The following is a 17,040-nucleotide window of genomic DNA, read 5'->3' on the forward strand; positions in this document are numbered from 1 at the left end:
AGCTGGACAGACACTTTGTGTATGTCAAAACTACTGTTAATGTATTATAATTCATATTCAACAACAATCGTGACTACTTAGACGCTGTTTATGACTTCATTGAAAACCTTTAAGCCATTGATGTCAATTTTACTTTGATTAGGGCAAAGATCAGACTGTTTGTCGAAGTCGAAACAGTTAAGTTTGTAATTTATTTTCTATATATTTGCATATTAGAATTTTTAATGAAATATATAATATAATATATATTAAATTATTTCAAACAATCAACACACTCAATCTCTTCCTTATGAGATAATTGTCCAGGTAAAAATGCAAGCAAAACCCACCCTGATGCGTTCTTTACCTTGCCTGCTCCAGAGTGTTTGGTGAACATTACAAGTTAGAATTCCCAAAGAGTTCATGCATATCTTAGATTAGATCAGGAATGGTTTTTAGCTTCCTTACTCTGGCTTCTCTTCAGTTGTCGAATAAATCTTTCGCCTTTTACTAAAGATTTCCGTGGAGAGGAGCACTCTAATGAGTCTAAACATAATTTTTTGGTTGTGTCTGACAGCGTTTGCTGTCAGGCCATAATTAATAAATCGAACCACTCTTGTCTCTATATCAAATGTTTTTATTCTTGTTAGGCTGATTAAGGGATCAGAACTTGGCACAACCTATTGGCTAGAATGAGAATTCAGAAAATACTGCAGTCTGATGTTATATAATATCTATAATTATTCAGGAAGAGAAGAAAGTAACATCGATATATTATATCATTCGCTGTCTGTCTTAAAGCTAGGCTGTTTAAAATGTTAGATTTACAACAATATATGTCTGTGTACCCGTCTGATCAGCTTTAATGATTATTCCTATTCTACCACGAAAGGTGGTGGCTAATCTAGAATCATAAATTACAGCCAAAACTGTAGTTATATGAATAAAATATATGTTTATATATAAAAGCAACCATTTTGGCCGTAACAAATATTTCTTTCAGGTGTTATAGGGTCAATAAATATGGTCACTCTGGATGGTTTCTTTTAATAGATTAAACATGTAATGGAATATTATTCCATTGGGGGATTATAAATCAGAAAATATTGTAACTTTCAGTATTTTATGTGTTTTAATTTATTTACATTTATAGAAGTAGGGACTTTTTCATGACTATCACTGTTTGTCTTCCGAAAATATTGACATTCTCTCTTTTTATACAGATTATAAAGGTTTTATGAGCATGCACAAAATTTTGTTAAAGTACATATTATTAATCAGAACAACAATCTGAGTAGTTCTTCTGTCCGTCCACGTGAACGTCATGATCTCGATGGCTATTTTGTTTGTCGTGTAGTTAATGAAAGCGTAGACTGCTTGAAATGGGAGTTTTGCGCAGAGTTCAAGGTGTCCTCTAGTCGCGCATTCCCGACTTGTTTTACATTGTTTTTTCCCTACTTGCTGCTAATAAATTGATGCAGGTCTTAATGAATGATAGAGTCGCTATCGCCTTTCTCCTGACAGATGATAATAAATCAATCAATGTAACAACAGATATTTACATTTATTTATATCTTATTTGAATAAACCTGGTTATAAATTATCTAATACATATTGCTTACACTTACAGTTTTAGAAGCACCAACTTGGCTGCAATGGCCAAGACTACGTCAACGAACCTGCTCGATTAGTAGTTTTTGTTAAAGGCAAACGTGAAGGTCTGATCAACTGGGCAAAGAGTTCACATAAATAATATAGTTTATAATTGAAGTTTAGCATAGTTAAGTGCGGTAATATTCCGCTGGGCACCATTTAGCCACCGGATCGGCGTTAACTATGCCATAAATCAGCTATTATAACTAAGCACTGCACACGCTTTTGCATAGGTTCGATCGACTCAGATGCGTTATGCATAGTAAATATTGCTTTGAATATACTATGGATTATGTATATATAAGTATATAACATTTGCTGAATGAATATGCTGGGCACACGCTCGTTTGTCGTCTGCTCGAAGACAGGCCAAGCATAATAAGCTTCTGATATTTGTATTTTTTTTTTTTGCTTAGCCAAAACATATTATGACGCATCTGCCAAATTTGACACTGGCTTAAAAGGTAGAGCTGTGAAGCACCTGCAGTGCAACGATCTGGTTTACAATTATTTCATTCAGTATACGTTTTCATAAATCCTGAGCACCTCACGTCGATCACCTTGAAAAGAAACGCCAAAAAACTACACAAGCTGAAGTGTCGTCAGCTTTCGAGTGTAAATGGTGCTAGAGATTTATGTGTGGCCCACATTTTACATGACCCATTCCTCGAGCAGGCACTGTGCCCGAACAACTGCGGCAATGCAGCTAAAACTGTAACTGGGTTTGGCATTGGCATTTACCTGGGTGTGTGGTAAATGGCAGCACGTTGACAGCTTCCTCATTGTTGTTAGATCGACTAATTTGTAGACACAACCTTTTGATTGTTGATTGACATAATCTCAAGCATTTAGTTTAATGATACAGTTTTGTTTACTCTACATGAATTTATTTTAGATTTCATTTTGTGAAAACATTACATATTAATATATATATAAAATGTTGTATGATGTAATTTCAGAGATATTTATATTGAAATATGGATGATATTTTCTCAGCAGCGGAAGTCTTTCCAATAAAAACAGATTTGTATATAAATTGACAAAATACATCTATTTTCTTAGACTAAAACCTTAAATGACATTTTGCTCAAGTTCAAAAAATTTTATCTCAAAAAAAATTGTGCATTAAAGAAATAAATGTTGTTATATCTATAAAAAAAATAATATATTACAGCGAAGAAAATAAAAGTAAAATAAAATAAATATAAATATGACTTATGAGTTTGTTCGAGAACATATAAAAAAAATCTAGTTGATATATATATATATATATATATATATACAAAATATATATATGTATGGATAAAATTTAAAAAAATATAAAAAATAAATTAAATTGATAAAATATTCAATTAAAATATATTCTCAAAGGAAATAATATTTTAAAATATTTAAAAAATATAATATAAAAAAAATATTTTAAGCCTCGATTGAACAAAACAATATATATTTAAATAAAATATATAAAAGTATATACGCAAAAACTAAAATGGATTAAAAATACTATGGCAGAATTTTCTTTCACTGAAAGTAAGGTCAACTATATAAGTTTTAAGTTTTCATAAAAATTTGTTGTGTGCTTCATTCCAGACAAAATAAAGATGCCGATAAAGTGTAGCAACCATTTAATTTTACTAGACTATATATAGTGCTGATTTCGTTTGAATTATTTTCATGTCTAGACTTCATTTCTGATTTAGTACACTTAGCATTCAAGGGGGGCTCTAGATTGTGCAAACTCATGCTGAGTATTTTCAGTGCAGTGCTGCTCAAACTGTGGCGCTCAAGTTCTCAAATCCACTGAATAGCTCAACAAGACAAAAGCTTCGAAAGCTCAATCATCGCGCTCCGAAAGCCTTCGAATTGGGTATTTTGTTGTTTTTTGTAATTTTTTTCGGCAGCGCGCGCATGGAAAAACTCGAGCTGAAAACTATAAATAAACGTAGCTTTTATGCAGCGCTCATTTGAAGATTTGCAAGCGGCGGGCCGTCAACGACATAAGTTCGCTGAATTTTGTATCTTTGGCAACAGAGTTGGCTAGCTGTGTGTAGGTGTGTGTTTGACACTGTGTGTGTGTATGTGCACAATTGCAGCAACAATTGCAGTTAACCGAGAAAACGACAGCAACAAAAACTGTTAAATTCGTGTAGAAATAAAAGTGAAGCCGGTTTTCAAAATTACGCAAAAAAAAAGGCAAGCGAAAATTGCCCACGTTTGTATATTTGTATGTGTGCGTGTCTGTGAGTATTTTGTGCATGTGTAAAATCAAGCCAAAAAATTCAATTAAAACAAGTTTATATTGCCAATTGTGAAAAAGTGTTGTCCAAATTGACAACAACAGCAAATTAAATATCTTAAAGAAAGCAAAAAGAAAGATATGCAAGCGTTTTACATTTTGCTAACCGTCGCGACGGTCGCACTCGGAAGTGCCGGGTCCGCCACGCTGCCAGCATCCGGTCCCACAAACGAGCAGGAGGCGGAATTTGCAACCACCTCCTCAACAGTCTCACAGTTAGATACAGGTAGATATATATGTATATACAACTTTGTTTGATATGCTTATGCAACTTTGCAAGAACTTGATATTAAAATGAAAAGCGAAATGAAAACTCAAAGCTTAAAAACACGTTTGTTGCAAAAGTCTTTCATTTTGCATTAAGCGTCACTTGGAAATGGAAATTCAAAATGAACTAATAATCGGTTAGGTGGCAAATTCACTAATATTTCTCTATGACATATTTGAAGGCTTTCGCTGATAATTTCGGAATAAGCTCGTTGGAATTCATAACAGGAAATGTTGAGGCTGGACTCGCTTATGAATTTGGTAGAAACAAATTTATATGGGATATGTCGTCGATAAATTACAAGATTTGTATATATGATCCACAGAAATACCTTTAAAACTTTTTACAGATCTTTTAAACAATGTTCAGTAAATTTGTAAGGAATTGAAATAGTTTTGTAATTTCCTATACTTCAGCCGTCGGCCAGTTTAATAAAATAACTTCTCCTATATTTTGTATTACGACAACAGCCTTCAGCAGTCCGTTGGCAAACTTCTCTTAACGTGTGATTTTAATGAGATTTCATGCGCAATAGCTAAAGTAAATATCTGTAGAAATTAGCAGGTCTGCTGGCCAACACAAAAAAAAAAAAAGAAAAATAATTTAATAAATAAATACTTTTTATTTATTTGACTCTTAACACCCGCGAGTCAGGCAATAAAAATATCTGCGCCACTTGAACTTGACACATATTTTCGTTTTCATTTGTGGTCTACCTTTTTATTTTTTTTCGCTTGTGTGGTAAAAGTTATAAACCGCGGCGAGGCAGCACTGAAAGTGAATGCTGTAATACAGCGGCTCGACGGAGGTGCATGTGGCTTGTGCAAACATGAATTCTCGCGCGAAAAAGTTAATTTGATTGATTATGCAAAATAAATGGCAGAGAATCAACACAAAAAGCCAACCTCAAATATTTCCAATTGCATTAATTAAATCAACAGCGATGTTAAAAAAAATTATGTATATATATATATTTGAGGTATTGCGAAAAGAGTTCGCGACAACAAAGAGGCTTACAATATATATATGTATATACCAACAAGCAAATAAAAAACAAAAACCGGCTGGTGGTGCGCACATTTCTCAAAAGCACAAAGCTAAAAACTGACCTACATCAATGCGAAAACAGCGTCATCGTCGCTGGGCCTTTGAGCTGAGCGACGCTAAAAGTTGCAATTGTAACTTGTATCTAATTGCGTAAAATGTCGAGCAATAGCAACAACAGAAGCTCAAGAAATTTATTGACATTTGCACTGCGACTTATGCAAACGAAAGACTTAGGCAACGAACTTCATTTCAGCTATGGGAATAAATTAAAACACTGGCGTCGCCTCTTTAAATTTGACACCTGACTGAACATATTTAGTTCAGTTCAGTTTACTTTTGTGTGTCGTTTTTTCGTTTCTTTTTTGAGCTGTTTCACCTTTGACATTGAACTTGTCAGCAAAACAGCGAAAAAGATTCGACTCCAAAACACGCAAACGTTCAAAATTTGGCAGAATAATTACAGCCATCCAACTTGCCTAGTCAAATCGCCGACATAATCACACATTCATCACAGTTGTTAACAAAAATGGAAGCTGAACAAAGTCAAGTCGAAGTTGAACGTAGTTAGCGACTTTTTAAATAATTTTGGATATTTCTATGCTTTAAGTGCACAAAAATAATTGCAATTAAAGTTTCTTTTTTATTCATTCCGCTTAGAAGATTAAAGACTTGAATGCCATTTAATGAGATATTTTTAATATGAAAGAAGACAAATTTAAGTTAAATAGCTTACGCTTGAGAGGTTATACAAAAGGTATGAAATGGTATATATATATATGTAGACATATATACATATATAGATATATATACAATTTTGACTTAAAGCTTAACAATTCTTGAAATTTATACAATATATATTTCGCTTTTTAGCATGCTTATTATCATTTAATGTTATATCTTAAATGATATAGAGAAAGACTTGCCTCAGTTAGTTTTCATAAAAAGTAAATTGTAAAACTAAATAATATATCCAATATCGAATTGACTAAATGGGATTATTACTACTTTACATAAAGTAAATATTTTCTCTCTAGTTAAATCAATATGGTTTAATTTACAATAACGTATTCTAGGATTTTCTGTTAGCAATTAAAATTTTAATTGTTTCAGTTTATTGACGTCAGTCATTGACTTCTGTTTTGGCATAAATTGACAAAATGGCAATTTCCTGAACTAAACTTAGTGTCTGCCTATTTTTAGTTTGTTCCACAACTCGTTCATGTCTGTAAACTGATCATTAAACTGCAATTGGCTTTGCTTGCTTCGTGTGGGGCCCAGTTTGGAGACCTTGAGACTGCGACGCGTCATTTTCACTTGTCACCCTGACACAAGGCACGCAAAGCCAACAACAACAGCAACAACATTAAGCGACGTAATTTGAATATCAAAATTGAAGAAAAGCCTGTGCGGGGCATGTCAAACTGCGAACTAAGCGCCACGCTTGGCTAAATGCCTCGAAAGGCGCTATGCGCAATGATGCATGCCTGGCTGAGCTTGGCTGTGTCTATGTCTCAACCAACTGACTTTTGGCATTTTGGCCAACATAATAACTGCTTTGTACTAAGTCTCTGGCACTTTCACTACTCTTGCAGCACCACAAACGCCATTCGGTGGCATCGCCCCGTGCAGCCTTAGCTCTGCGGAACTGGATGTTTGCATACGCGGGCTCTTCGATGCAGTTGTGCCTAGACTGAAGTATCAGGGTCTGCCAGACTATAGCCTGGGCTCAATTGATCCGTACTTCTACAAGCGTGGCATCTTTCGGTACTCGAACGATGGCATACAGGGCGGCCTGCTCATAAAGAACATGGAAATTTATGGCATCAGCGGGCTGAAGGTAAACAGCGTGTCATCCAATTTCACGGACAGCGGCTTCGTCATCAAATTGGGCGTGGAGCTGCCACAGCTGAAGGCTGGCGGTTACTTTAAGGCGGATGTCAAGTTTGGCGGTCTGCGTCTGGTGCCCAAGGGACCATTTAACATTACCATTGGTAAGTAAATTCTCTAAGATGCCTCACCAGAGATTTCAAATAAAATATCTTAATTGACAGATGACGTCAAGGCCACGATTCTAACTGATGGACACATTGAGCAGCTGCCCAGTGGCCAACAGCGCTTGAGCTTGCATCGCCTGAATGCGAGTGTGAATGTGGGCAATGCTCGGATCTTGGCCAATGGCATCTTTTCGGACCGCAATCTAAGTGAGTCGCTGCTCTAGACGTTATCTATTATTTCCTAATCAATTTGCTTGGCTTGCAGATGCTATGATCCTAAATTTGGTCAATGAGAATTTGCCAGAGATCACGCGCGTCGGTATTCCCGCCACCCGGGAGCAGTGGGCGCCCATTTTGGTAACGCATATCAACGAGTTCTTCGCACCGGTTCCTATAGAAAAGTTGTTGGTTCAGTAAAGTGCTCAAGGCTCCAGTGTTTGCATTTTATAGCTAATTAGTTTTTAATTATTATATAACGAAATATCATTTAATTTTAATGCTGCTTCCAAATAATTACCCTGCTTCTCTTGAATTGTCAGCGAAACGAAATTTATATTTATTTATATGCTTCTTCTTTAGAAATATCATCTTGTTGCACGTACTTTTGTTCAAACATTTCAAAATTATTAAATTCTATTGTCTAACTGACAAGCAACGTACAAAATTGGTTTTTCGTAAAACTTTGTTTATAAGTCAAAAGCTAAAGGTTTGACAGGCATTGGATTTTTGCTCCCAAAAGCAGGCAACACAAATGGAATACATGTGGTGAACCAGATGAAATTATATCATAGCATACTTTACAACTGAATTAATTTGAAATATTCAACTTGGACATAAATAAAACAAGCAATGAAATCTCTGTTGGAAAATCTGAATTTAACGATTCTAATTTAATATAATTGAACTTAAAGGGCTTAACAAAATATGTTTCCCGAAATTATAATTCCAATCCCTATTTAGATACTGACTAGAATCTAATGGTAAGATCAACAATGCATACATATCTCTCTCTCTCTCTCTATTGACATTCATATATATATATCTATATAGTATATATGTAATATTTGCAGCTTAAGAAATTTGTCAGTCTGCACAAATTGTATTTTAAAACAAAATGCCAAATTGTTTTTGTATTGTTCAAGCTCTTTCCCCAGCTCTTACCCTGTTTGGCATGATGTCTGTGCGATTCATTGAATTACTTTCGAAAATTCAACACTCCAGAGCGAATCGAGAACACTTTGTGATCAATCAACAGGCAATTGCCCCCTGGCGTCCAATTATAGACAATTAGTTGGCAAAATATTGATATGTGCAGCCCAATTGTTTACTGCCAGCCATATGGCAAAAAGGTTGAGGCCACCGTGGCCGTGACACTCGAGAACGTCACATCAATTCAGCTCATTCAGGTGGGTGAGCTTTTTAGCCATTGTGCGAGTGGATCAAGTGAGCTGGCCAATCTCTCGCAACAATTGACTTAATTCCAGATATTTTTAACACATCATGACAATAGAATTTCGATCTTCATTTATATTTTAATTGAAATCTGCATGACATTTGTCTTACACCCTCACACCTATTATAAAAATTGCACAAATTATAATTGATAGCATTCATATATGTATACAAATGGCTTCGGTAGAAAGCTTAACTGAAATGAGTTATTTCTGAATTTTGCGAGTTTAATCAGCCTTAAGATTTTGGAATTGAAAGTTGAGCAGCTTATCGAACCAAAGGTATACAGAATTTCGTAAAGATATTTATATATAGATATATTTATATATAGATATATATGCTTATATGTATACAGGTATATATGTATGTATTTACATAATTAATTTTTGGCTAATCTCAGGTGAGAGTCTGCATTAACTTAAGTGTGAAAATGTGGAATTCTCACTTTAAAACTATGAAAAATATAACATTTCCTATTTAGCGCAGTCGACAGTAACTCGATTATCGAATATATAATTTTCCAGCTTTGAAATTAGACAGAATTTTTCGATTAACAACATTTGCAATGGTCGTAGATATATATATTCTCATAACATTTGCAGCCTATATCACCAATATACAGTTATTCTATTAGGTCAACGGATCAGCAATGCCCCACTTTCCATTGAAATATAATTATAATTAATTAATTATAATTAATAGAAATTGAAAAAACTGATAACAAAAAATCTAAAATATGATTATGAATACCAAAGAGCATAAAGACAAAATGAGAAGATTATTATATTAAAATATATTATTATTTAATAATATCTGATTTAAATATGCATTTTGAAAACGAATTTTGTGTCAGTGCGTTCAAATAGCCAGCGTAGAATGCAATGATGCAGTTGTCGCTCTAACAGTATGCAGCCATATAATATTCAGGTCTCGGTCTAAATCCCCGTTTGTCCGCAACTGGAGCAATGTGCGTGTGCGAGCTCTGTGTTGGCCAGTCGATCCGAAAGCAGTAGGCAAACGAACAGGAGCAAGTGTAAGCATTTGAATAACTTGTTTCCAAATGCAGGCTGTGTTTGCATTAGAGATAAGCGAGAAGGTAACCACAAGACGACCAATACAGATGTGACCGTCTATCGGGTTGCAAAGAACAAGCAAATCAATACGCAAAAATAATTGACGTTTCGGCAGCGTCTGCGTCTACGTCTGCGTTTGCGTTTGCGTCTGCGTCTGCGTGTACGTCGCTGTCTGTGCGGTCGCCGCCACCGCAACCAGACGATGGCAGCGGCATAGCTGTTAACCAAACTTCGCTGGCATCAGTTGGCTCAGAAGCTTGCGGACCTCGCTAGCCAACGGTCCTGTTTCTAATAAGCGCGCGAAGGCCAAACGATATCGATAGCGAGCAAAAGAAGAACCAGGCGAGAAAATATTCTGAGTCGTCTGCCCGCCCAGGTGAATGCCATCGGGCAACGTGCGTCGCATTTTAAAGCAAGGCGCGTTTCGTTTGTGCGGTTTATATACTATATTGTAACATTTATATATGGTCTGCAATTCCCGCTGAGTTGAAACGAAAACAAAATAGTAAAAATAAGTATATAAATAATAAAAAAAAAACAAAGTATTTTGCTGGCAAAATGTTTGCATTTTTGCGAATTTTATTACTTTGTGTGCATTTGTTGCATTTTAAAACGATATTAGCCGAGGATGTGCCATCGATAAGACCAACGACAACAGCAACAGCAACATTATCGGATCAAATTCTACAAACAAAGGCAGTTGAATCCCTAGCCGCGTCCAATGCTACATTCGAACGAGATTTTAATGCCCCCGAGGATGGTGAGTAACGCTCGAGCTAAGCAATGTCCAAATAATAAAAAGTGAAATTCCGACTCGAGACATAAAGAATTCCGAAACGCAATCACTTTTGAGATGTTGACACTTCTTTAGTTATTATTCATGAATAACAAATTAATTAATATATATATAACTTTGTACTTCTTATAAATTATAAAAAGTATCACAAAGGTTCTGAAACTAATTTTCCATTTCAATTCAATACGAGGCTTGACAAAAGACTTAGGCAACAAACTCGCAATTAAATGATCAATTAGTAATTTCTTATAGTGGCTAAAATAATGAAAATATTAAGGAAAGACTTGCAAAAGAATATCACAACTTCAATTTCAAATTCAATTTTAGTAAGTAACAAAAGACTTAAGCAACAAACTTGGAACTAAATTCACAGTTATAAGGACTTAGATTGAGTAACTAACTAAAGCTCCAGGAGGAAGAATACAAATTTGCCAATTGCAGAATTTAGACAACAATTATTTATACTCCAGAAATCATTAAATTACCTAAATTTAAACAAGATACATTCTAAAAATGGAAATGAAAATTTTTTAAAATTAATGGAAAAATGATATTAATAATCACTGAAAATGGTATATAAGTTTTTAACCAACTTAAATAAACTCAGTTAAAATGTAGAATAAAATTTTAACAACGATTTTCATGAGATACAGAGAAAATCCAATAATTTATTAAGATAAGCCTAAGCTTATGTACCCAAAAGGATCTATGGAATATCAAGTATATGTAATTGTAAAATCATTTCAAGTAAGCAAATGTCAAGCTCCGTTTTTACTTTTGTTTTTTGTTATGCATTTACATTACGCGTTCTTAACTACTAAACATACGTAATATAAAAGTTCAACGACTTTTGCTACGTCCGATAAATTTATGCTCGGCACGCAATGGTGTATTGTTGGTGTGACCTTCAGAAATCTATAAATTGCCTAGTGAAAATAAAAAGAGAACTCCAAGCTTCTGAACTACTCTTGTTTGCGTCCGCCTCTCGGCTGCAGCCCTTTGAGGCAGTCGGCAGTCACAGACGCCAACTTTCTATTCTCACTTCCGATTTTGGCACAAAACATGTCACAGTGGAGGCGTCTTTTTTAGAGCTTTCAGATTTGGTGTACTTATACGCAATTGATGGGCTTGTCGCATGTTCCAGTCCCCTTTTATTTATAGCTTACAAAGGAGGCGTGATATTTGATCATGTTGCGCTCTGAAAACATCGCGACGATTTAAGCCTATTAATGTATTTTTTTGTCCATGTAATTTAACAATTGTCCACTCAATTCCATAAGAAATTGGTCTATTCTTTGTATAATTAAGTTGCATCCCACAGAGGGCATCAATTTGCTAACTGACGGTTGGCAGCAGCTGCAGAAGCCAGCGCTGACAGACATCGCCATAAATTTAAGTTATATGGACACGCTTGCCTATCCATATTCATATTATACAATTCAGAAGACTTGGCCCTTAGCTCGGCTCAGCTTACGGGTCCTGCAGCTCATTTCAAGTTTTTGCGCCAGTCTGCGCGCTTATATTAATCCAGTTTGATTTGCGCAGGGTCTGCGAATGACTTGGCTAGCAAACGGACCTTGAACTTGTGGCTTGGCCCATTGCTGCTTTATCTTGGGGTATCTTAAGTATCTTATGCCCCACGCTTGACACTAAAGTTAATAAGTTTGTAGCGCTGGGGGTGTTTCTTAGCCATATTATGCCTGCCTGCTTCGAATCTTAAACAAATCTCCAATGTAATATGTAGTAAAATATAATATCAAGTAATTCAACTTAATGAATAAGAGGCTAATGAACCTTAAGAAAAATAAACTATTTAGCTAGGCAAAGTTTTTTAGCAGATCTGCCGCTCTATTGACAAATCAACTGAAGAAGAGGAGGAAGAAGACCAGCCAATATTTACTTAAAATTCGTTCACGCTTCGAGTTCCAGTTCGAAGCTGGGGTCCACACCACGACTTATTATGTGATTACTCAATATTTTGACATTTCTGTACGAAGAAATTTGACAAAAAACAAAAGCCAGAATATTGACAATAAACTTAAGCGCTTTTCAAGCTGAATGACAATTGCTGTGCCATTTTTTCCATGTCTTGGCTTTTTCTGCTTTTCTGTTTTACTTGTTTTTTCAGTTTAATCTTTTTTTACTGTGTTGTGCGCCTTTCAACGCACAATTGACAACATTTCTTTGTACAACAGCGTGTCGCTTGCCCCTAAGCAACTTTCTACTGTCACTTGTCATATTCATATCTGTGCGTGTGCGGGAGTGTGCGTGTATGTGTCAAGCCCATTGGCAACTTCTTAAAACTGATCTAGGCTGCTATTGTTGGCCGTCTTTGTTCCAGCTGCTCTTGTTGTTCTTGCAAGTTAACATAAATCTGCCATTTGTTTAATTTATTTAGCATTTCGCGTGTGGCCCATATTATGGCCGAACTTGATTTATGCGTTCACTAAAATCTTCGCCTAAACGAGTCGTTTAGTTTACTCCGGCAGTGTGCGTGAGTGTGCTTTATGAGCTAACAGTCTGTGCTATATCATGTAACAAATAGCTGAAGCGAGCTTCATAACTGCTCAGCCTTTTGTATTCAAGCCATTCCCAAACATTTTGCTTTAGTCATACATAATTAACACATCAGATAATATTTTTATATTCTGTGAGAATCTGCAAAAATAAATTTTTTTATTTCGTGGCACTTCATTCAGCTTGGCGTGTCAGTTTTTTTATACATTGAGTTAGGCTTATTTTTAAATAAAGTAGGGATTATACAGTGCTCATAATTTTGAATTATTTAGTATTTAGTTTTCCCTCACATATTCTTATCTAATATTTTATATATGTTATAAATAATTTCAATAATTAAAAAAAAATTATTTTTTATACCTAATCAGTTGAACCGGGCTGTATGTACAGGTCTTTAATGCGTGAACAGATTTTCTGCCAACCAAAAAACAAATTGAATCTAGGTTTATATTATGCGCTCGTCTACAAATGTCTTATAGCTTATTGCGCTTTACAGTAAGAACTAAAATGATATAATTAATTTTTTAATTATAATGGAAAACTAAAATGAGGCCTTACAACATCAACGAAGTTTAATGAAAGAGTTAAGAATATGATTTATTTTTAAACCCAGATTACAGATATTCTTCAGCAACTTCAGAATTGCTCTAAGGAACAGTACATGATTTAAAAGTCGTTATCCAGTTGTCGTTCAGGTGTTAGTTGGGTGTTATATTAATGGATACTTAAATGTGCATAAAGCTCGATCGACTGGAATTCGCAGATACCAAACTGCACGTGTTTCTGCCCTGTTCGTAATGGAGACCACGTTGACGACATGTTGCGCATATTGAGTAACCATTTTGTAAATGATATTTGCATATTACGGGGCAAACAGCCCAACAAAAATGTTAGTAGACGCACATTTTTGACGCATTATGAGTCACAGAGCATTAAATTTGGGTGCACAAGACATTCCTGCTGAAAGCCGAATCAGCTCTTACTCATTTGGCCCAAATCATGAAAACATTTTTATGTTTATTGTTATTGGCACAAATCTCAGTTGATGGATTTTAAATTGTTATGACGGCTGTCCACCAACAGGTCAATGAAAGCTATTTATATATTGTTATTTATATTTATTATATTTATATATTGTGATATATGACAAGGTAAAGATAACCAATAAGGCTGTTTATCCATAAGACTTTGCCCTTTGATGACAATCTCATTTAAGCACTGTTCCAATTAGCCTATGTTTGGTTAATCAGTGAACAGTTTTTGTATATTTGATCTACTTTTAGTGCCCGGACCAATTGTTAATTTATCTTGAGACCCATATTCTATGCATATACAAATTATATTTATTCAATTAATTTCTTATCGATTCAATAGCATCTTTTTCGCCAGGCACAAGCCGGTTGCAGCGACAACTTTTATTTGATCCGAGCTTGTTTCTACTGCAGGCCAGCCTAGCTGGTGCTGGAATCTGGGAGGGCTCCAGATGTTTCAACTCAAGGGCCCAGCCTGGCATATGCGTTCGCATCGATAGCTGCCGATCGTATTATCGCGCGGTGCGGCAATTGTCTATTTTAGCAGTACGTCAGTGGCAGTCGCCCATTGGCCCACTCGGCTTTGGCTCTGATATATGCAACTTTTACGATCAGCTTGGACGCGTTAACAATGGCATATGTTGCCCAAACATGGATACAAAGCCATTAGGCAACAATCCAATATCGACGACGACGACAACAACGACAACGACAACAGAGAAGCCCCTGATGGGTGGCGATGAGATTGACGAGGCTGATGAAGGGGAGGAGCCAGAACAGCCGCAGGACAATGAAAATCCTGCAGAGATTGACACAGACCCAATTGATACTCCCCAAAATAGCGTTGAGGATATGCCCGACTTTCAGGATATAAACAACATCGAAGCCAATGCCCCCGAGCTGCAACCAGCACCAACGCCATCGACCACGCCTCCAACGACCGCCGTCTTTCCCTATCAATGGCCCTTCGGCAACTTTGCCGGAGGCATTCCACAGTGGCCGCCACCATTGCCCACACATCCGCCCACCGTGGGCGGTTGGCCACCGCCGATACCGACACATCCCCCAAGCCATCAGTACCCAACGCATCCGACCTCACGACCTATTGCAACAACGCCAAGTTCTGTGCTAACTACTCGTCGTACTACACCACGTCCATTGGGCAGACCTCCTACCACCACGCGGCGCCCCAGCTATCCCACGACAGCGACGACGACAACGCGTCGTCCAACAAGCGGCTTCAGCCCGGAAGGCTTGCCACTGCAGTGCGGCAACAGGAACCCGGTGTCACCCGATCAGGAACGCATTGTGGGCGGCAACAATGCCAGTCCGCATGAATTTCCCTGGATCGCCGTGCTCTTCAAGTCCGGCAAACAGTTCTGTGGTGGCAGCTTAATAACCAACAATCACATTCTTACAGCAGCACATTGTGTGGCAAGGTAATTGAAATCAAGAAAGTTGCCATTAGATCTTGACTGATCTGAATTCCAGAATGACCTCATGGGATGTGGCCGCATTGACAGCTCATCTGGGGGACTATAACATACGTACGGACTTTGAGGTGCAGCACGTTTCGCGTCGCATCAAACGACTCGTGCGGCACAAAGGCTTCGAATTTAGCACTCTGGTAAGTATACTATAAATTTATATAAAAATTTATAAATTTACACTAATTCCTTTAAACAATCTTAGCACAATGATATTGCCATTTTGACGTTGAGCGAGCCGGTGCCGTTCTCCACCGAGATCCAACCGATTTGTTTGCCCACCTCGCCAACCCAACAGTCCCGCTCCTATAGCGGGCAGTTGGCTACGGTCGCCGGCTGGGGTAGTCTGCGCGAGAATGGACCTCAGCCATCGATTCTGCAAAAGGTGGATATACCTATCTGGGCGAATGCGGAGTGCGCTCATAAATATGGACGTGCTGCGCCCGGCGGCATCATCGAATCAATGATCTGTGCCGGTCAAGCAGCCAAGGACTCGTGCAGCGTTAGTCGAAGAGTTTCCTAACTTAGCAACAAGCAATTCAACTAATCTCACTGTTTATTTTTGACAGGGCGATTCTGGCGGCCCGATGATCGTCAATGAGGGCAGCCGCTACATACAGGTGGGCATCGTCTCGTGGGGCATTGGCTGTGGCAAAGGACAGTATCCTGGTGTATACACTCGTGTCACCTCGCTGCTCCCATGGATTTACAAGAACATCAAATGAACTAAGTATTTTGCATAGATTAAGTCGTGATATTGAGACAAGTTTAATAAACATTATAAAGAGCATACACAGATGGTTTTTAAATATTTATACTCTTCTCACTCTTTCCACAGTATGTAATTTAAATGTGCCCACTAATAAAAAGGCTGAATATTTATTTAATAAATAATTTGATTTAATGTTAAGCACTATATAAATATAAAAAAATATAAAAATAAGGCAAAATCATATTCACATACATACATACATATGTTAGTCAGTGGTCATTATGCGCTTTATTTTATTACTCGAAAATCATGCCGATATATACTTATATACCTTTGCCACAATGTTTGTTTACGGACGCATAAAAATAAATTCAAACGAAAAATTTCTAGCTAACAGCTATTTGACACTAACTTAAAGTTGGCTGCGCCTGTGTGCAGATGCTAGCTGGTTTCCGAACCAACAAAGACTGACAAGCAGTGGCCTATGGCAGACAAAAGCTAACTGCTACGCATGCTCTGCCAACCAACAGAGTGCCAATCAATTTTGAATTGATTACAATTTCTATTATGTATTTGTGATAAAGCAGAATAATGATTCTATTTGTATTTATATTTATATATATTTCAAATATAGTTTAAATAATTTCAATATATTCTGAATAGTAAATTGGTTGTTGTCAACGCTACATCTAATAAATTGAGATCCTGTAGCAACATGTCACTTACGAAAACATC

At 36.7% G+C, this 17,040-nt stretch overlaps 2 protein-coding genes and 1 non-coding gene across 3 annotated transcripts; all 3 read left to right on the forward strand.

Moving 5' to 3' along the window:
* The first annotated feature begins 443 nt into the window (after positions 1 to 443).
* LOC111604012 lies at positions 444 to 561 on the forward strand. Its single transcript, XR_002751719.1, has one exon. It is a non-coding gene; the product is annotated as a U5 spliceosomal RNA (small nuclear RNA).
* Positions 562 to 3,571: 3,010 nt separating this feature from the next.
* On the forward strand, positions 3,572 to 8,080 carry LOC111603915. The gene is made up of 4 exons (XM_023321739.2): positions 3,572 to 4,154; positions 6,836 to 7,234; positions 7,295 to 7,444; positions 7,503 to 8,080. The coding sequence occupies exons 1-4, from the start codon at positions 4,010 to 4,012 to the stop codon at positions 7,652 to 7,654; spliced, it is 846 nt and encodes a 281-aa protein (XP_023177507.1). The 5' UTR covers positions 3,572 to 4,009; the 3' UTR covers positions 7,655 to 8,080.
* A 2,240-nt stretch (positions 8,081 to 10,320) lies between these two features.
* LOC111603987 (transmembrane protease serine 9) lies at positions 10,321 to 16,318 on the forward strand. The gene is made up of 5 exons (XM_023321832.2): positions 10,321 to 10,522; positions 14,450 to 15,545; positions 15,598 to 15,733; positions 15,799 to 16,095; positions 16,163 to 16,318. Exons 1-5 carry the CDS (start codon positions 10,321 to 10,323, stop codon positions 16,316 to 16,318), a joined length of 1,887 nt encoding a protein of 628 aa, XP_023177600.2.
* Positions 16,319 to 17,040: the final 722 nt, after the last annotated feature.

The sequence above is a fragment of the Drosophila hydei genome, unplaced genomic scaffold, assembly GCF_003285905.1.
Source record: "Drosophila hydei strain 15085-1641.00,03,60 unplaced genomic scaffold, DhydRS2 tig00000149-arrow-pilon, whole genome shotgun sequence".
Classification (NCBI taxonomy): Eukaryota; Metazoa; Arthropoda; class Insecta; order Diptera; family Drosophilidae; genus Drosophila; species Drosophila hydei.

What these genes read in the sequence shown, in the direction of transcription:
- LOC111603915 (XM_023321739.2), top strand. Translation starts at nt 4,010, where the DNA reads ATGCAAGCGTTTTACATTTTGCTAACCGTCGCGACGGTCGCACTCGGA. An exon ending in AGTCTCACAGTTAGATACAG is followed by an intron (nt 4,155 to 6,835) that starts GTAGATATATAT and finishes CTACTCTTGCAG; the next exon opens with CACCACAAACGCCATTCGGT. An exon ending in CTTTTCGGACCGCAATCTAA is followed by an intron (nt 7,445 to 7,502) that starts GTGAGTCGCTGC and finishes CTTGGCTTGCAG; the next exon opens with ATGCTATGATCCTAAATTTG.
- LOC111603987 (XM_023321832.2), top strand. Translation starts at nt 10,321, where the DNA reads ATGTTTGCATTTTTGCGAATTTTATTACTTTGTGTGCATTTGTTGCAT. An exon ending in GCTTCGAATTTAGCACTCTG is followed by an intron (nt 15,734 to 15,798) that starts GTAAGTATACTA and finishes AAACAATCTTAG; the next exon opens with CACAATGATATTGCCATTTT. An exon ending in CAGCCAAGGACTCGTGCAGC is followed by an intron (nt 16,096 to 16,162) that starts GTTAGTCGAAGA and finishes TATTTTTGACAG; the next exon opens with GGCGATTCTGGCGGCCCGAT.